Source organism: Pipra filicauda, unplaced genomic scaffold (genome assembly GCF_003945595.2).
Source record: "Pipra filicauda isolate LSUMZ 115617 unplaced genomic scaffold, ASM394559v2 scaffold115_size4368891_pilon, whole genome shotgun sequence".
Lineage (NCBI taxonomy): Eukaryota > Metazoa > Chordata > Aves > Passeriformes > Pipridae > Pipra > Pipra filicauda.
In genome coordinates this window covers 3,070,589-3,091,449 of record NW_024103607.1, presented here as the reverse complement: position 1 = coordinate 3,091,449, position 20,861 = coordinate 3,070,589, and the positions used below count along the sequence as shown (strand labels likewise).

Sequence of the window (20,861 nt, the reverse complement as noted above, 5' to 3'; positions counted from 1 at the left end):
AGCCTTAAAATTTAAAATGGACCAGAAGTTCAACATGTTGGATTGATGCAGAACAGATATGCCTGATATGAGTGCCACTCTTTATGCTAGTTGAGAATCTGGAATTATTAAAAAATAGATGACTGATTTTGCAATTGTTTCCTCTAATTCAGACAATAATGGCTGTGTTCAAGCAGAATGTCCAAAACAATGGAAGAAGCCTGGCAGTCTACTGTACGATAAATAATGCTACCATTTTCAAACAAAAGGAAACTGAGCCCTAAAAAGCTTCTAGCTATGGCTAGTCAAAAAAACAGAAGCGCTTTGGACAAGAATTGTGAATAAATGCAAAAATTTTTCTCCTTCGAAGTCATCATGGCCAGGCTTCACGAACGAAGATTTGAGGAGGGTTCTACCCACATCTGTTACAAGCACGCTGGTGATTAAAAAGGCCAATACGAGACAGGCACATCCGGTTGCAAAAGGCATAGCAGAAAGATTCCTTAGGTGGAATATTCTGCAAGACATGATTCTTTCTGTGTTGTCTTTTCTCTTCAAGAGTGATCCTGCGTGCTTTCTCAAAGGCATCAGCAGCGTTATAAATAGTGTGTCTCCAGACCTCCCGACTGGAGGCCAGAGTAGACCAGTTATGGTGGTCAATATGGTCAAGGCTGAGATGTTGTTTCAGGGAGTCCTTGTATCTTTTCTTCGGGGCTCCTCTCTTGCGGCAGCTGGTGGTATGTTCACCATAAAGCAGGATCTTAGGGAGGCGGTGGTCCTTTACCCTGGAGACGTGCCCTGCCCAATGCAGCTGTGTTCTCAGCAACATGGCCTCAATACTTGTGACTGTTGTTTGTTCTAGAATAGATGTATTGGTTACATAATCTGACCAGTGGATGTTTAGGATTGTACGGAGACAGTGTTGATGGAAGCATTCTAGGAGTCGCAGGTGGTGGCGGTAGATGACCCATGATTCAGATCCATATAAGACAGTAGACAGCACTATGGCTCTGTAAACACTGATCTTGGTACTTTTCTTCAAATGTTTATTTCGCCAAACTCTTTTATGAAGCTTTCCGAAGGCACTATATGCCTTTGCTAACCTGTTGTCTGTCTCTCTGTCAATCTTACCATCCGAGGAGATGAGGCTACCTAGGTAATTAAACTGCTGGACTGATTTGAGCACTGATTCACCAATGGTGATATGGGGGTGATGGAAGACTTCCTGAGGTGCAGGTTGATAGAGAACTTCTGTCTTCTTTAAGCTGACTTCCAGCCCAAAGAGCTCAGCAGCATCTGCAAAGCAGGATGTTAAACGCTGCAGGGCTGCTTCTGTGTGGGCAACAAGGGCGGCGTCATCAGCGTAAAGCAGCTCCCGGACAAGATGGTTTAAGGTCTTGGTGTGGGCCTTCAGTCACCTTAGGTTGAAAAGGCTTCCATCAGTACGGTATCGAATGTAGATACCGTCCTGATCATCAAGGTCTGCCGTGGCCCTTTGGAGCATCACGCTGAAAGAGACTGTGAATAGGGTTGGTGGGAGAATGCAGCCTTGTTTCACACCACTGGTAATTAGAAAGGGCTCAGAAAGTGCATTGCTGTATCTGTCTTGGTCGTGTTGATCCTCATGGAGTGAGATGATCATTTTAAGGAACTTAAAGGGACAACCTAAGCATTTCAAAATCTGCCATAGACCTTTTCTGCTCACAGTATCAAAAGCCTTGATGAGGTCGACAAAGGTTACATAGAGACCTTTGTTCTGTTCCCTACACTTCTCTTGCAGTTGTCTGAGAACAAATACCATGTCTGTGGTACTCCTGTTGGCTCTGAAACCACATTGGCTTTCAGGTAGAATTCCTTCTGCTATGGCAGGTATTAGTCTGTTCAAGAGTATTCTTGCCAGGATTTTGCCAGCAATGGAGAGCAGAGTAATATCACGGTAATTCAAACAGTCTGATTTAACTCCTTTCTTCTTATATAGGGTGATGATGACTGCATCACAAAGGTCTGACGGTAGTTCACCTACTTCCCAACAGCGCACCACAAACTCATGAAATTTGGTATGGAGTGCAAGTCCCCCATGTTTCCAGACTTCAGGTGGAATTCCATCAACCCCAGCTGCCTTGTCGATTTTCACCTGCTGTATGGCCTTAAGGGTTTCTCCTAAAGTGGGGGCAGTATCTAATTCGTACTTCACCGGTTGTTGTGTGACGGATTGAATAGCTGAGTCTTGGACTACACGGCTGGTACTGAAAAGAGTCTGAATGTGTTCAGACCATCGATTCAGAATGGAGGTTTTAATCTGTCAGAAGCGTTTGACCATCAGCACTGAGTAGAGGACTTTGGGTTTGGTATGTAGGCCTGTATGCTGTTTTCAAGGCTTCATAGAATCCTCTGTGATCACCTGTGTCTGCGCATAATTGTGTTTTTTCAGCTAGACTGATCCGCCACTTGTTCTGGATGTCATGGAGTTTCTGTTGGAGCTTGCTGCATGTAAGGCTAAAGGCTGTTTTTCTTATGTGACAGGATGGCAGTGCAAGGTGTGCTTGGTGAGCAGTTCTCTTCTTCCTCAACAGTTCCTGGATCTCTTGATTGTTTTCATCGAACCAGTCCTTGTTCTTCTTGAGGGAGAACCCTAAGGTTTCTTCAGAGGACTGCAGGATACTGCTTTTAATATGGTGCCAAAGTGTTACAGGAGAGGTATCTGTAGATTCTGTGGAATGGTTATCGAGCCTGGTTTGAAGACTGGCCTGGAATCTGTCTCTCACTGTGGCTGATTGGAGATTGTTAACTTGGAGTCTCCTCCTTGGGATACTGCCCCCTTTAGGTTTGAATTTAAGATTAAGTTTACAGCGCACCAGACAATAGTCTGTTTGACACTCTGCACTGGGCATCACGCGGGTTTGGTGGACGTCGCGGACATCTCTCCGTCGCACCAAGACATAACTGATGAGGTGCCAATGCTTAGATCTGGGATGCATCCATGTTGTCTTCAGACTATTTTTCTGCTGGAAGATAGTATTAGTGATGGCGAGCTGTTGCTCCGTACAGAATTCTAGCAGAAGTCAACCGTTATCATTGCAGCTTCCAACACCATATTTGCCTAATATTCCTTTCCAGACTTCAAAATTCTTTCCTACTCTGGCATTGAAATCACCAAGGATAATGATCTTATCATCTGCAGGAACCTTCTGGGTAAGGCGGCGCAGGTCAGTGTAAAATTTATCTTTTTCAGCAGGGTCAGCTTGGAGAGTTGGGGCATATATACTAAAGAGGACAACGTGTTACTTGTTGTGTAGTGGAAGGCGTAGGGAGATAATGCAGTCGGAATGACCTGTCGGCAGATTTTCGAGTTTTGGAACAATGGAGTTTTTGATCATGAAGTCGAATCCTGAGAGATGCTTTTTGGTTCTGGGCTTACCTGATCAAAAGAGTGTGTAATCGGCACCATGTTCTCTGAGGCTGCCTTCCTCGTGAAGGTGAACTTCGCTGAGAGCAGCAATGTCAACGTTGAGACATGACAGTTCATGGGCAATTAGGGCAGAACGACGCTCAGGACGTCCGCTATCTGCAGAATCGAGCATGGTTCTGATGTTCCAGCATGCTAGAGTTAATTTAGGTACACCTTTGGAGGCAGCTGTATATGCCTTTGTCTTTTGATCTTTGTGTGACTGCATCTGTAGAAGATGTCGCTACAGGGCTTTGCAGATGTGGGTAAGGCCTTCGAGCCTGCGCAATGGATTTTTTAGGTGAGACACAGCATGCGTGGAACTGAACCCACCCTGTAATCCTAAAGTTCATCTGCCAGGGTCGAGCGAGCTTGGATGGTGGCAGCGAGGTCCTCAGGACATAGGTTTAATTAGAGTGACCTTCTCTTAGATGGATGGCCTTACAGGGCTAATTGAGCTCCATCTGCCCAGGTTTAGAGTTGTCCGTCTCCTCTGTGTGCTCCGGGGCTCCCCCTCTCATCTCCCACGAGGGTACAGTCTGCGCTGGCGAAGCTCCCCCTCTCGTTCCTTTCCGTGCCCAAGGCCGGGCCCCAGTGCCCGGGGCCGGGCCGCACCACGCGCCTGCACCTGGGGCTGGCCAGGGCTGCGCCTCCAGTGCCCACATTCCAGGGCCGGCCCTCCTTCAAAGTACATCATAGCTTTTGAAAGACAACATTTCTAAGTAAATCTTTTCGTATCAATTATACTCAAAATCAACTACTCTATTTATTTGGGTTTCCCCTGAAATGGATTTATTTTTGATCAAAGTCTAAACTGAAAACATGCACATTTTGAAACATTTCATCAAAGGAACTCAAATTTTAAATTTAAAGGCAGTAAATAAAAATATACAGATTAAAAGCCTTTTCCAGAAAAATAAAGTACCCTATGCTATTTTCACAGGCCTCTTCACTTTATAAATACAGCAAATTGAAATCTTACCTGCTGATGAATGGTCTGATATTATCACCAGTGATAGGAGCCATATTCATTGGCATGGGTTCAGGAGTGGACAGCCAGTAGGAATAGTCATTTCTTGATGCAAAATTACAAACGTTGTTGATATTGCAGAATAAGAAAGGCATGGTACTGAATTTACGAAGACAGCTTCCTGCTGTGCCTGCAATGTTAAGTGAAAGGTTACTTGTTAACACAGTTTTGTCAAACCATTGCCAACTGCCAAACAATTATTTCCAGGAGCAGCTAAAAAAAGCAGAGGACACTTGCTCTGGAGGGCCCAGTTCTCTCAGAGGAAGTGACTTCTCTTAGCTCCATGAGGAAGGAATAGGGCAAGGCAAAGAGTAGTCCAGTCTTGCCTGTAGAATTACAGAATACATTAGGTTAGAATAGACCTCTAGAAGCCTATCCTAATCCCCTGCCATTTACATCAGGTTCGGGGACCCCTGGTGGTCTAGTGGTTAGGATGCAGCACTCTCACCACTGCGGCCTGGGTTTGATTCCCGGTCAGGGAAACTCCCCTGGGCAGATGGAGCTCGTCAGCCCTGTAAGGCCATCCATCTAAGAGAAGGTCACTCTAAACAAACCTATGTCCTGAGGACCTCGCTGCCACTGTCCAAGCTTGCTTGGCCCCAGCAGATGAACCTTAGGATTAAAGGGTGGGCTCAGTTCAGCGCACACTGTGTCTCACCTAAAAAATCCACTGCGCAGGCTCGAAGGATTAATGACCTTTCCCAAATCTTCGCTCGCGAAGACTGGCCATACCTACATCAGGTTCATTGGGTCCAGAGTCAGCTGAGTTTTGAGTATGTCCAAAGACAGAGATTCAACAACTTCTCTGAGGTCCTGTTCCAATGGCTGACCATCAGCATGTCAAAAAAGCTTTTATTTATGTTTCACTGAAATGTATCTCATACTTGTGTCCATTGCTTCTTTTGTTACTGGGCCCCTCTGAGGGGCCCTGTAGACAATTGTAAATTGCAATAAAGGCCTTCCCCCAAACACCTGTTAAGGCTGAGCAAACCCAGTTCCATCAGACTGACCAGATCCAACTAGCCATTTCAGTAGCTAGCTGTTGTATTCACTGTGGTATATCAATATCTTCCTTGTTCTGCGATGCCCAAGTCTGGGTTGGCTGTGTCTCACAACATCCAAAGAGAGGAAAAGAATCACTTCTCTCCATCTGCATTTTTTTGCCAGTGTAGTCCAGTAGGTTGAGCAGTGGGGAAAGGGCAAGGGCACACTGCTAAATCATGTTCAGTGTTGCTCACCAGGGCTCCCAGGTCTTTTTCTGCAAAGCGGCTCTTCAGAGATCTGTACTGCTACTACTGGAAGTAGCAGCCAGTCCCCAGTCTGTTCTGTTGTACTAGGTTATTTCATTCTAGGTGCACCACTTTGCATTTGCCTTTACTGAACAACTTGAGGCTCTTCTCAGCCCTTTTCTCTACTTTGGCCAGATCTCTCTGAAAGGCATCTGTGCCCAATGGGGGATCAACCATTCCTCCCAATCTGGCATTACCAACAAACAGGTTGAGAGTGTGTTCTATCCTACCACCCAAGTTATTAACAAATTCATTAAACGTTGGCCCAGTACTAGTTCCTGAGGGACATCACTAATTAACAACCACCACTCAGACTTTGTACATCTGCTCACCCGAACGTGATGGACCCACAGATTTTCCACTCACCTTATCTACTTAGGTAGCTCATATCTCGCTAATTTGACTTCAAAAGATACCAGGGATGACCACGTCAAAGACTTTGATAAAGACTTTCTTAAATAAACTGACACTGTTTCCAATATACACCAAACCATTTCTTGTACCAAACTAGAAGGCATAATAAAGCACCATCTAGCCAAGAGTAATTACACAGATTTGTTCAAGACAGTTCTACAAATGAAAGAAACATTTGGTTTGTAATGAATTCTAACTGAATTCTAATTTGGTCTCTACTTACCCAGATCTTGGCCATGTGCTCTTTCATTGCCTTGCACATAAAGCAAGGAGTAGCCATGGTAAATCAGCCTTGTTCCAAATGGACATGATGGTTCTTCAGTGGTTTGACTGTGTCTGGTAACAAGGAAGCCATGAGCAACAGACGGTGCACCTGGTGGGCCCATAGCCCCAGGCAAGCCATCGGGGCCTGGTGGACCAGGGAATCCTCTGGGCCCTACAATACAGAGAGTCTCTTTATATTTCTACAGACAGCAGCACTCTTCCTACATAACTAAAGAAGTGAAGTTAGATATATTCACATCTAATACCATATATTATTTTTCTATTAAGAAATCAAGTCTTCGAAGAACTCCTGGGCTTACCTGGGGGACCGTAAGGACCAATTTCTCCTTTTTGCCCAGGCTGACCATCAAACCCTGGACTACCAGGTGGTCCAGGTACACCTGAAGGTCCTGTCACTCCTGTTAGAAGAAAAAAAGGAATAATTATTACTGGATACGATTTCATGTTAGTTCTGATGTTTTTCCTTTTAATACAGTACAGCACAGGTACATGTCAGCATAAACTTGAAGATTCAAGTACATTTGGTTCAATATCTAGATCATATAAGAGGGTTACTGCAGGCAAAGTGATTATAGTAGAGAAGAATAGAGAAGTAAGGAGGTGTGCTTCTAAAATGACTGGTATTTACCTGGAATATGAAAAGGAATGGCAACAATCTCTTCTCTTTCTGCTTATCATATGACTCAATAAAAAACAGGCCATAAGAAAGTAGGGTCATGAAGAATGGGAAAACTGGTATCCTCTTAGTTTTTTCCAAACAGGTTTTCAGACACATATGCCTGCCCTCTATCGATTTTTAGGGATGCTTTGAGTCCTACATTAACTCAGTAATTCTGACTTCAGGAAAAATTCTGACTTCACTATCATCACCACAGCAACATTTCTGCAACCCATCAGAAGCTTTAGATACTCACAGCTGTCCTCTACCTGATCACTCAAAAAATAATATTGTGTTTATGTATTGAATTGACTACTAGTAAATAGTGACAGATCCCATACAAGCAAACGCCTGCTGTGTTCAATCACTGATATTATTCCATAGCTGTCTCCTAAAGGACAGTAGTTGCAGAGTTGCAACCCCACCTTCAAAAGCAAACTTTCATATCTACTATATTAATTAGAAAGAAGATATTCATTATATTCCATTGTAATTCCCCATCATCTTATCATAAATCAATCAGGAAAAAAGCTTTCCCTTAGAATTTTAACACTTCTGAGCTCCCACTCTTCATGTCCTGTCATTCTGGAGGATATGTGCCCTTGTGCCAGCATTTCATTTGTCTTACCCTTTGCTCCATTCTCTTATTTTCTAATGTGTTTAATCTTTGCATTTCACCTACTCTTTATAAAAATTGCAATGTCTGCACTAAAATAAGAAATCTAGGACCACAGAACAAGTTTCCTCAGGAAGCACTTTCCGCTCCAGAATCAAGTGTGTTTCCTCACACTTGTCTTTTCTCAGAGACATGCAGTAATTAAGTTTGGATTCAACACTAAAGACAGAAGATAGCCTAACAAATACATTCTGGGGAAAAGCTGAACAGAGCATTGCAAGTCCGTCTGCTCACTGCTAATCCCAGATACTGATGTGATGACTGTAGAGTGAGAGCCTATAAAAAAATAACTAGGAAGGCATCTGTTCTGGATGAGCTTCAAAAAGGACTCTCTTCCTCATCACTGACGCAATTTAAGGGGTTTATAAAAAGCTGGACAATATTATACCAAAAATCTTCTAATGTCTAGCCTATCACTGGTCTATTTTTACATTACTTAAAATGCATATCTACTGGCAAGTTAGAAACTCTCACCTTGCTGTCCTTTGGGACCTGGAAGTCCTGGGAATCCTTTGAGACCAACCGGTCCTACAGGGCCAGGCAAACCAGGATCCCCTTTAACAAGCTGAAAAGGACCAGGTGGGCCTGGTGGGCCTTGTAAACCTGTGGAAGTTAACAGAGGAAATCAGCATGTATTAAATATTGTACAATAAACCAAACCAAACCAAAACAACAACAACAAAAAAACAACACCTCAAAACAATGTTACCTTGTATTGCCATTTATGTAGTCAAAGACTAGAACCTATAGCTACAAGATATCAGTCTGTTCTAGACTTTGTTTGTGAATTAAACTGCAAGGTTTCCCAAACAGAAGCCTATCTATGCTGGTATCTCCAGCCAAATAGACCTCCCGCGGACTGAAATAGCTTTCCAGACCTTAGGTTGCATGGAGTTTTCCCAGCAGTTTGCAAATGGCATGAAACTGAGCCATGTAGCCATAGAATTATAGAATCATACAATCAGTTGGGTTGGAAGGGACCTCAGAGATCATCAAGTCCAACCCTTGATTCAACACCGCCGTGGTTACTAGACCATGGCACTAAGTGCCACATCCAGTCTTATCTTAAAAACCTCCAGGGACAGAGAATCCACCATCTCCCTGGGCAGTCCATTCCAATGCCTGATTACCCTCCTGTAAAGAATATCTTCCTAATATCCAACCTAAACTAATATCCAACCTAAACCTCCCCTGGCACAGCTTAAGACCATGCCCTCTTGTCTTACTAATGGTTGCCTGGGAGAAGAGACCAACCCCCACCTGGCTACAACATCCAGTCAGGGAGTTGTAGAGTGATGAGGTCTCCCCTGAGCCTCCTCTTCTCCAGGCTGAACAACCCCAGCTCCCTCAGCCTCTCCTCATAGGACTTGTGCTCCTGTCCCTTCACCAGCCTTGTTGCTCTTCTCTGGACCTGCTCCAGCACCTCAATATCCTTTCTGAACTGAGGGGCCCAGAACTGGACACAGTACTCCAGGTGTGGCCTCATCATTGCTGAGTACAGGGGAAGAATCACTTCCCTGGACCTGTTGGCCACACTGTTCCTGATCCAGGCCAGGATGCCATTGGCCTTCTTGGCCACCTGGGCACACTGCTGGCTCATGTTCAGCTTCCTGTCAATCCAAACTCCCAGGTCCCTTTCTGCCTGGCTGCTCTCCAGCCACTCTGTGCCCAGCCTGTAGCGCTGCAGGGGGTTGTTGTGGCCAAAGTGCAGCACCTGGCACTTGGCCTTGTTGAACCTCATCCCATTGGAATCAGCCCAACTCTCCAGTTTGTCCAGGTCCCTCTGCAGAGCCCTCCTGCCTTCCAGCTGATTGACAGTCCCCCCCCAACTTAGTGTCATCTGAAAATTTGCTAATGGTGGACTCAATCCCCTCATCTAAATCATCAATAAAGATATTAAATAGAACCAGGCCCAACACTGATCCCTGGGGGACACCACAAGTGATCAGTGGCCAACTGGATGCAGCACCATTCACCACCACCCTCTGGGCCCGGCCCTCCAGCCAGTTCCTAACCCAGCAGAGAGTGCTCCCATTGATATGCTGGAGGAAAGGGATGCCATCCAGAGGGACCTTGACAGTCTTGACAAGTGAGCCAATGGGAACCTCGTGAAGTTCAACAAGGCCAAGTGCAAGGTCCTACACATGGGTTGGGGCAATCCCCAATATCAGTACAGGCTGGGGAATGAATGGATGGAAAGCAGCGCTGCAGAGAAGGAGTTGAGAACAGAGGTAGATGAAAGATTGAACATGAGCCGTCAATGTTCACTTGCAGCCCAGAAAGCCAATTTAGTTCTGGGCTACATGAAAAGAAGTGTGGCCAGCCAGTCCAGGGAGGTAATTCTACCCCTCTGCTCTGTTCTTGTAAGACCCTACCTGAAGTACTATATGTAGCTCTGGAGTCCCCTGTACAAGAAAGGCATTTACCTCTTAGAGTAGGTCCAGAGGAGGGCCATGAAAATGATCAAAGGGGTGGAACAGATCTATGAAGACAGGCTGAAAGAGTTGGGCTTGTTCAGCCTGGAGAAGAGAAGGCCCCAGGAAGACCTCACTGTGGCCTTTCAATATCTAAAAGGGGCTTATAAGAAAGACTGAGAGAGTTTTTTTACCAGGGTCAGGAGTGACAGCACAAGAGGCAACAGTTTAAAACAGCAAGAGTGTAAATTTAGATTGGACTTAAGGAGGACATTTTTTTATTGTGAGGGTGGTGAGGTACTGGAACAGGTTGCCCAGAGAAGCTACAGATGTTCTATCCCTGGAAGCATTTAAGGTCAGGTTGGATGGGGCTCTGAGCAAGTTGGTCTAGTGAAAGATGTCCCTTCCCAAGGCAGATGGATTGGAATTAGATGATCTTTAAAGTCCTCTCTAACACAAATCATTCTAAGAATCTATGGTTCTAGGATATTATTTAAAGATTCTAATAATGATAATACATCAGTATTCATTTTTCAGAGCAGGAGATAAATACATTCACTCTCTAATAAATATTTAAATCTAATCTGATTATTCAGATGCTGATACCATGATATCTGGTTTCATATTCTATCTTTTTACACAGAATAAAAGGATGAAGGAGATAACAACTGAATCGTCACAAATAACCATTTTGCCAACAACATCTGGGAATACAGAGCAAGTTTTTATATTATACCTTTAGATCCAGGAAGACCTTGGTCACCTCTCTCACCCTTAAGGCCTGGGAAGCCAGGAGATCCTTTTGGACCTGAAGTAAAAGAAATATTTACATGAAAATTCAGTAATTTCTTGATTTGGAAGGATATGTGCAAAATAATCATGTATGACCCCATGATCCTGTAAAGGATGTGACCTGATTTGTACTAGTACTTTTTAACTGTTTGCGGGAACACAGTAAAAACAACTGCAGTAAGTCACCAATGAAATTATGACTGAAACCAAATTTCTCTTACTTTTTCTCTTACTTTTCTTCAAAATTCTCTTATTTTAATAATAAAGTTCTATAAATTATAAGCATTATGTTTTTTCTATTAATTATTTTTCATACACATGGTGTAATCATGCATATGATGGTGACAGTAGCAGCAATATAATCAACAAAGGAGACATTCTGAGCCCATGTGTCCTCATATATAGCTATAACATTTGCCTATTCAATTCTCAAGAAAATCCTGAAGATTCTTGACTAGTAATATCTAACAATTGATTTTACATCTGCTTTTAAAGGAAGTGCACATTTAAAATTTGCAAAGCAAGAACAGGCAAAAGGTAAAAAACCTTGAGAAAAATCTCAAAGTTCTTGTATGCTTTCTGATGCAGTTTTCAATGTCCTGTTTCAGTACTTTGTAACAGATAGTCAACATTCTTTGAGTATCTCTTTGAGAGAGGAAGTATATGAAAGAAACATTTTTGCATACTTTCTAGGAGTATGGTAAGTTTTCTTCTCACCTGGAACACCTGGAACTCCTGGAGGTCCAAGATCACCCTTTGGACCAATATCTCCTGGTAAACCAGGACTACCCTGCATAAAAGAAAATGTGAAGCATAGTTATCCTACACTATTATGATACGACTCTCAAATAGGCTGTCTATTTTTGGAAACCTATGAAAAAACCCATAACATGAAGAAAATGTTAAGTTTAAGGAATGGTTATTCTCTCCCATGTTTAGATGAGATGCCTCTCCTAAAGGAACAAGTGCGACACCTTGTTCTTACTAAACTACCTTTTGTCTTACAAAGATACCAGATCAGAATAAGGTCCCACTAGCAGCATAGCTAATAAAAAGGTTCTCAACCATAGACCATATTGTTATGAAAGATATCAGTAAACAGAAATCTCAGCAAACACTAATTTCAGTGCAGTCCCAGCAGAGAGCTGCTATTTAGATAATTAAATGGGGTAATTCTAGACCACAGCAGACTTGAAAACTTCTACATTCACACATGGAGTGAAATTAAATGTGCTCAACAACTTACAATCCTCTGAAGATTTTTACTTTTCAACAGGGCTAAAATATTCAAGAACTTAAAACACTTCAAACACAATGTGAACTCCTCCATCCTAATCTGTTCCCCTGAAATTAACGGTAACAACTTCACTGTAGCCTCACTTCAGGGAAAATCAAGCCCATATTTCAAAAGACACTGTAAATAGTTATTCAAATGACTGCTAATTTCCTTCTCTTTTTTTGTCCGTTGCAGATCATCTGCAAAAACCTTGTAAATACAGCTTAGAGTTTCTCCCTGGCTAAAGTAATATGGCAGTGATAGTCCACTATATAATAAAATGTGGAACACGGGCAGAGGAAAAAATAAAATCCCTTTGCTAAGTAATCTACCAATCAGAGACTGGAGATGTGAATTGAATGTTTAGTGAAAAATAATACCAATACCAGGATGCATCTTATCATACTTGCAGAGCAATAGAATAGGCACACAGGAGCGACTTTTCATTTAATGCAGGTTAGATGTTGATATTAAGGTGAGAAGAATGGCTCCCTACAAATGCCTGATTCTTTCCACGGACTATAAAGGGAGAAGAGATGACTAGTTCAAAAATGGGTGTCAACACTCCCAAAGTTAAATAAAAGAAATGCTACCCTCAATAGATTGCTAAGGGTTGCACGAATGAAGAAAGATTCCCTGGTTTCCTTCAGCCACAGTATGCAGGATTGTTTAAAGAAATGGCCATCTCTTTGTATCAACACGTGAACTTCTGAAGCACAAAACAGGAGAGTTAACATTCACTCAGTCATGAGTCAATCATAGTAAAAGAGGGGTTTTAAAAAAAATTCTTTTAGGTTATAATTATAAAACGGATTTATAAGAGGAATTTATTGGAAATTTCCCATCAAAATACTTTTTCCACAATAGTATGCATTTCTTAAATTTTTTTTTCCTCATCAGATATAGCTTGGCAAACAAAATTTTTGGATGCGTTCCAAACAGAACAAAACTATTTCAGTTTGTGAAAATGATGAAAATGTTTCTTCTCTCATTTCAACATTAAAACAAAGAGAAAAAAGTCGTGGGATTTGCATTTCACAGTCTAAATTCTGCAGTCACTTCTTTTGAATAGGATTTTTGGAAGGCTGTGTCATCCATATAGTAACAAAATCTCTCTTCTGATACAGGCTACTGGAGACCTGTGTGAGCAATTGAGCTGTAATCAGTGCAGGAGCCTGTCACGCTGGGGAAGATGAAGACATTAGAAACTCATCTTAGTATGTATCACCAGAGGAAGTTAAATATTTAATATCATTCTCACTGCAGCATTTCACACCGAGTTAACAACCTGCTATTATGCATTGTGGCTCAAGGATAGTAAAACATTTTCTTCTGACTGAAGGCATGGAATCAAAATCCTTAGGCACTTCCCATTCCTGATAAACCAACAGTCTTGGACTGGAATATCAACCTGTGAAAAGCTTTACAATTTCCTAGGGCATAAAATGTTAGCTTTCTGCAGAAGTACTGCAAATTCTTAAACAAGAGAAAATACATTGGAATGTTATTTTGGAATTTACTACCTTCAAAGTTGGTATTGTATGCTACAATATGGTATGAAATATAAAAAGGTATGGACACTGATGCAAATGTCTCTGTGAAGTGACTCCTGGATGCAGAAAAAGATGCAGTAGATCTTTGCATTATCAAGGATAATGTGGACCTTTAAAGACTTGATTTTCATATCACAACCTAATTCCTGAGTCTTTCTTCCTTTTGTACACTAGGAATTGTTGAGTCATACCTACCTACTGTCTTAACTCTTTTTCCATAAATATTATTATTATTGTTATTATTGTCTTTTTTTTAAAGTATAATCATTAAGGTTGGAAAAGACCTCGAAGATCATCAAGCCCAATCTTTTTTAACCCAACACTGCTATGTTTACTACTAAACCAAAAACTTCAGTGCTATATCCACACATTTTTTGAACATTTCCAGGGATGGTGATTCCACTACTTCCCTGGGCAGCTTGTCCCAGTGCTTGATCAGCCTTTCAGTGAAGAAATTTTTCCTAATATCCAACCTAAATCTCCCCTGGCACAACTTGAGACCATTTCCTCTTGTCCTGTCACCTGTTACAAGGAAGAAGAGGATGACCCACACCTGTCTACCACCTCCTTTCAGGTAGGTAGTTGTAGAGAGTGATAAGGTCTCCCCTGAGTCTCCTTTTCTCCAAGCTAAACAATCCCAGTTCCCAGTGTAGTAGAAAAGAGAAAACAAAAAGTTGAAAAATAGAGCATATTTTTCACTGTGGTGAAAGGCATCAGACACTCCAAGAGAAAGAGTATAGAAGACCAATTATTCTAGGTGACTGTCCTGTTCTATTTCATTCTCCCTAATATCCAGAAAAGGGATTATTTTAGGCCAGGGGAAATGAATAATATATGACAACGATGTATTAATAGCATTGCCTGTTTGTATTTCTAAATCAGAGGCAATATTTCATCATTGACAGTAGTGAATGTGCACTTTATTTGAAAGCTTTCATAACAAAAGCAAACAGTTCAGGTATTTTCAGAAGGCAATTTATCACGAAATATGCAACCTTTAAAATTAACTACTAACATATTTTCAGAATTTATGGATGTGTTGCAGCCATCCTGTACTCTTAAAACACTGTACATTTTATTTTGAGTGCTGTATGTTACCACTCACTATCTATAAATTTCTAATACGTTCATTAGCTAACTGGAACTAATCGGTAGGCAGCCTTTCTAAGGAGAGAAACGAAATGTTTTCAAACTGACTTTACATCGTCAGCAGTAAGTCCAAAGGCACACTGAACATAAAGTATCATTACTTTGAACAAGAAACTCTATAATTAATATATCCATTAATTACAAGAACCAACTTTCAGCAAATCTGGAGTGTACCGAAAGTAACTTACTGGCAGTCCCTGGAAACCCGGATCACCTTTGATTCCTGGCCCCCCAGGAGTCCCTGGCCAGCCATTGCTTCCCTGCTCTCCTTTGGCCCCTTTCTGACCTGGAGGTCCGGGTGGCCCTGATGGACCTGGTAAACCTACAAACCAGAAGAGAGTATTTAGCAGCAAAATTTGTGCAGAGCACAAACTGCCTATAAAGAGGAGCTTTTCTCTGACCTGTGAGAAGAGGAAAAACAAGGATATGCAATATTGATTATGAACATCAATATATTAATACTAAAGATAAAGAATTACCTGGAAGACCCGGTTGGCCTTGGGGTCCTCTGTCTCCTTTAGGGCCCTCAATTGCACTTCCTGGTAGTCCAGGGAGACCTTGGCTGCCCTTAGGGCCTGGTGGACCTACATATCCTGGTTCTCCTTTCAGTCCTGGAATCCCCGGAATTCCTGGGGATCCTGGAAAACCCACTTCACCTTTTGCACCTAAGATTTGAAACAGCCACAGAACATGATTAGAAAAAAGATCACAATGACTGAAATCTTCTGCTTTACTATCCACTCATAGTAAGTTTTATTCCTAATCAAAACATTGATTTTATACATTTCAATAAAAATGCAAAACTTTAGAAAAACTGTATTATTCTCCACATTATGATATAAAGTATGAGGAAAGTAGTTTGACTGACATACCTTTCCTTATCTAAAATAACCACTAGGCTATTTTAAGTCACTCTAAAAATAGATCAACATTCTCTCTCAGCATTTCTCTATCACTCCTTACACAAGGATTATAAAGCCCCCAAACCCTTACTGCATTACAATTATTATTGTCATAGTCAAGTAAGGGATGCTTTGCTTGACTGAGCACAAAAAGACTTGCTCATGGAGAAAAATGGAATACTTTTTTCTTTAAGATCTAGATTTAGACATTTAGCACTTACTTTCAGGCTTGTGCAAATACTTACCAATTGCAATTCAATCTAATTTTAGATCATGATTGAGCAAAAAGAATATGGAATAGCTGGTGTAAGTACAATAATAAGAGAAATAAAATTTATAAAGAACACTATCCCTAGCCCTTTTCCTGAGCAGAACAAAGTTTTTAAATTATGGACTTGTTTCTTTGGAACTATAATGCATTTGGAACACAAATTATGTCAGCTGAATATATATTTACTCTAAACCCAGATCTTTTTAAATGAGGTAACATAATGAGAGATATGGGTAGGGTGAGAAAACTGTTGTCATAATCTAGCATTCTACATGCCCTACTGAGTTATGATTAGAAAATTTGTTTATTTTATTAAGTTCTCTAACATTAGGGCTTTCTCAGCAATTAATGAATGCTAATTAGTCTAATACAGTAAATGAAATATATTCTAAAATTCTGATTTATCACTTTTGATTGCCCAGACAAGTTTCCTGTATTTATAGAATGAATGAGTAAGGTAGGGCATTGATATTTAAAGCTATATAAGTTCTTCAAAATCTGCCATGTCATGTTAATTGCATAGAAGGAGTAGTTGAATCATTTGTATTTTCTGGATGGTTAAAATTGAAAATCCTGTAACAATTTCCTTTAACAGGAACAACTTCATATTTCTTCACTACTGTATCTATTGCAGTCTAGTGCCTCAGAGATACTTATTTCATAAAATGGAGCATGGTGTATTACAGACACCTTGAACAAGCACTGACTCAAGTCAATTGAGCTGTTGTCACAGCACAGTGTAGTGACCTGAAACTGTGATAGCTTTGTACCTAATAAGCTAGTAAGTCCTGAGTCCAAGTAATAACAATTTGCAGTAAGATCTCATCAGGTCTCTGCTATCTTTTGCATCTCTGCACCATGCTCCTGTGCATAGCTTAGACATGCTCTACTGAGCTATAGAAAATAACTATATTGGCAATTAATAAATCTGGGCTGCAAAACAGATTCAGGAAAAAAATTACTACGGTATCCTGGCCACTAAGCTACTGTCTATAGCTGTCTGGTGCACAGAGCCTCACTAGATTCTGATTCTTGCAGAATTAGTAGGAAAACAGAAATACTTGGGGTCAAAAGCACAGCACACAAATACAGGTGTTATTTATATTACCTCATCACAGCACAGCTTGCAGTAAATTCCACACTATGAATAATTACCTATTTTAGGGCATATCTAACTCATGTTCCAAGATGTTGCCACTGTAATAGAAATTAGTATTTGAGCCTCTCAGAGCTTCTGCCTGCTCTGAGAAGGTATAGCATGTAAAAGAATGAAGTAGAAAGTATGTCTGCATTACAGAGTTATGGCTACAGTATGTTGGGAGGGAGGTTTGCCTCTTGTTTAAATAAGTGTTTTACCTTTATCTCCCTTTGCACCAGGAAATCCGGGAAGTCCTCTACCTGGAAGACCTGCAGTACAGAAACAGTGAGAAATTAGAAGATGGGAAAGTACTTAAATTTAACCTGTAATGAATAAAAGTCTATCAAGCAAATAAAAACTTCAAATAAATGGCTTATGCAAAAGTTCTTCAGGGCAGAGGCTGTTTTTGTTATGTGTTGGTATTGTATTCAGCACAATGGGTCCTGTATGACTGAAAACCCTACCCTAAATAAAGGCAAGACTGCTCCACTATTTCACAGCTAAGTTGCAGGCTGAAATTAATGCCAAAACACAATTCTTTAAAGTACTGCCAGCTTTTTGAAAGAAATTCTTCCAAGACTACATTGATTAAACACATTTGCTCATCTAAATGATCAGCTTTACAATGATGGATGACAGTAAGTAGTTTGCAAGACACCATACTGACTTTATTTTCTAAGGTTTCATCCAAAGTACTTCAAACCCAGCACACACCTCTACCAACTACTCTTGTGTAGCCTGTCTCTGTGCCTTTTCATGCCACATAAACTTAAGATGACAGTCACAGTACCTTGTTCACCCTTTGCACCAGCTGCACCTGGAATTCCATCATAACCTGGTTCACCCTTCTGACCAATGGAACCAGCAGGACCCGGAGCACCAGGTTCACCTGAAAAATCATTGACATTTTCATTTCACCTATGACTTTTTGTTTCCTCTAAAGAAAAACTTAACTTTTCCTTTTGCTTTTGACATAGCTAATTATCACGAATCTCAGTGAGCTTAGAATGAAGGAACTCCAGCAAAGACTTGTAAATAGCACAGTCCATTGTCCAATAAGATGACGTGTCCTGCAGCCAGAAAACTGAGAAGACTCCAAGATCAAAAATGTTATTATATTCTTAACAGCAATGGACTTACTCTCCTCCATACTATATTTCCTCTTTAATATATGTCTAACAATGCTAATGTGGTGATTCAGTTTTGGACATATAGATCAGTTGTATTGTTTTTAAATTAATTCAGAAACAACAGAGCTAATGGCTATAGCAACAACCAGTCTTGTGGAAGCTGGTAAAATCTATTCCTCAAACAGTGCAAAAGAAGTATTAGCCCCCCACTACACTGCCTCAGATTTACCTTGGAAATGGCAGTCTTATTTTGTTTATGAAATTAATAAATGTACCACGAAATATCTGAACCAAAATGAATGTTGAATGCTACAGAATTTGTTTCAGTCACTGTCTGGAGGTGAACAATACTTTAAATAGCATTTGGTGTTTTATATTTCTTTTTTACCTGGTTCTCCTTTTAAACCTGGAATGCCACTTAAGCCAGGAAGTCCTTTTTCACCCTTTTCTCCATGGCGGCCGGGACTTCCTAAAGAAAGGAAGAAGCCATGGGTTTACATGTGGGATATTCTGTATAAGTTTCACTTTAATTTTTCACTGCAATTTCTGTTTTATAAAAGTATAAACACTTGCCTGGAAATCCTGCCATGCCAGGGGATCCTTTGGGACCTGGGGCACCCGGCATTCCAGGAATTCCTGAACTACCCTTTTCACCCTTATCTCCAGATAAACCTGGACTACCAGTTCTTCCTGGTTCTCCCTAGAAGAAGTAGCACATATAAAATCCACACATTAATTCCGAAACAGTTTTTCCTTTTTGTAATAGTAGATGTCACCCCTCTTATCCATCTGACTTTTAAGGAATTCCATTCTTTTTCCATTTGGAAACAAAGTAATTTAGGACTAAACATGGCATTAAATTCCACTATGAGAGTTTTTAACTCTTCTAGCAATTGCTTAATACCTACATATGAAAATGAGCAGTTTTCTATGCATTTTTATGACTGTTATACAAAGTCTTTTCCAAATTAGCCTCTTAACTTACTTATTACACTTCATCATCTTAAAAAAAAATAATCTTTTTTTAAGTCTTCAGCAAGTTTGCCACCATATTAATTAGTATTATTTTTACAATTTTTACTTATAAATTCACAATAACTGTCATTGTACAGCTAGAAAAAGGAATATGAAACACATGAGAATCCTTTCAGATACTATTAGAGATTAAATTAAACTTTATAGACAGTATTAATACAGTTCACTTTTCATTAATATCTGAGCATTGTATAGTTTTTTTCAGCTTCCCAGTATTTCTGTAAAAGTACAGTAACGTTATTTTTGTGTGATTATTTGTTCTGTTTGTAAAATGCCCTTTTCACATTATTTGATTACTGTTTTTAAAAGTTTTTCCCCTCCCCCCCACTTCTAGCACTCTGAAGAGAGAGAATAAATAAGAACCCTGAAGATAATGGTCCCATCAAACAGAATGCATCTAAACCTGGGCATATGCACACCTTTCAAGTTTCTCATAAGATACTTAAATTAGCATAATAGAAAATATAATAAAACAGCTTGAAGGGCAACAGCATCTTTTCAAATGAAGTGCTTGGTAGAGACAATTAAATCCTTAGGGGTATAAATACCTTCTCACCAGGAGACCCCGGAAATCCAATCCCAGGAAACCCTGGTGCTCCCTTGTCTCCTTTTTCACCTTTTTGCCCAGGGAACCCTGGTGTGCCTGGTGAACCTGGTACCCCAGGAAGACCCTTTTCTCCAGGTGTTCCTAGGAAGAGAAAAGGAAAATGGGTGCATCAGAAGCAGTAGTATCCTAGCAGACTTGACAATGATTTTTCAGTGTTGCCTTAGCTATTCAGAGCTACAAAAGCAAGTAAATCAACTTTTGAGATTCACTCTCTAAATGGGACTGTTTATGGGATGATAAGCTCTCCTCATAAGAAAAGGTCATAATCTTGGATTCAGAGTAAACAGAGCTCTTGTGAAAAATATGATCTGAATAAAACTTTATTTGAATAATCTCTAACAGGACTACAGTAACAGACTCTTCTGTAGCATGTTTTTTTGTCCTCTTTCAGCATTTCAGCCTTTTACCTTTGATTTCCTAAATATGCTAGACACAAGGCCATCTGAAAGGAGAAAAAATTTCCATGCTGAGATATAGGTTCTTCTCTATTTTATTCTTCACCAATCCCCTCCACAACAACACTCTTCCCAGATCACTACAGTTCATAATTAACACTCAGTACGCAGCAATTCACCAAACTTTTTAGAAGGGAGGAAATACATAAGCAGCTTAATGCAGTTCACACAATAGCAGAGGCAGAGACAGACAAACAGGCATCACTTGAAAAACTGCGTGCCTGAAACAAATACACAAATCCTAAATATCAAGCTAAGGCATTTGCATATAGAAACTTAGGAGACCATCCTATTATTTGTATATCACAATAGGATTGAAATGTAATGTTCCAAAAGCCTAAAATTCAGACCCTGCAAATAGTG

At 40.6% G+C, this 20,861-nt stretch overlaps 1 protein-coding gene across 2 annotated transcripts in view; it reads right to left on the bottom strand.

Annotated features, from left to right (window-relative positions):
* COL4A1 (collagen type IV alpha 1 chain) overlaps nt 1-20,861 on the bottom strand; it is a 128,138-nt gene that overhangs the window by 7,658 nt on the left and 99,619 nt on the right. For both annotated transcript variants that reach the window (XM_027743491.2, XM_039384747.1), the window contains exons 37-49: nt 19,985-20,124; nt 18,975-19,101; nt 18,790-18,870; nt 18,062-18,160; nt 17,490-17,540; nt 15,440-15,625; nt 15,149-15,282; nt 11,700-11,772; nt 10,927-10,998; nt 8,251-8,379; nt 6,742-6,840; nt 6,381-6,593; nt 4,407-4,584 (exon numbers count right to left, since the gene is read on the bottom strand). In XM_027743491.2, coding sequence (XP_027599292.1) covers nt 4,407-4,584; nt 6,381-6,593; nt 6,742-6,840; nt 8,251-8,379; nt 10,927-10,998; nt 11,700-11,772; nt 15,149-15,282; nt 15,440-15,625; nt 17,490-17,540; nt 18,062-18,160; nt 18,790-18,870; nt 18,975-19,101; nt 19,985-20,124 — 1,582 coding nt within the window. The remainder of the gene's footprint in view (nt 1-4,406; nt 4,585-6,380; nt 6,594-6,741; nt 6,841-8,250; nt 8,380-10,926; nt 10,999-11,699; nt 11,773-15,148; nt 15,283-15,439; nt 15,626-17,489; nt 17,541-18,061; nt 18,161-18,789; nt 18,871-18,974; nt 19,102-19,984; nt 20,125-20,861) is intronic.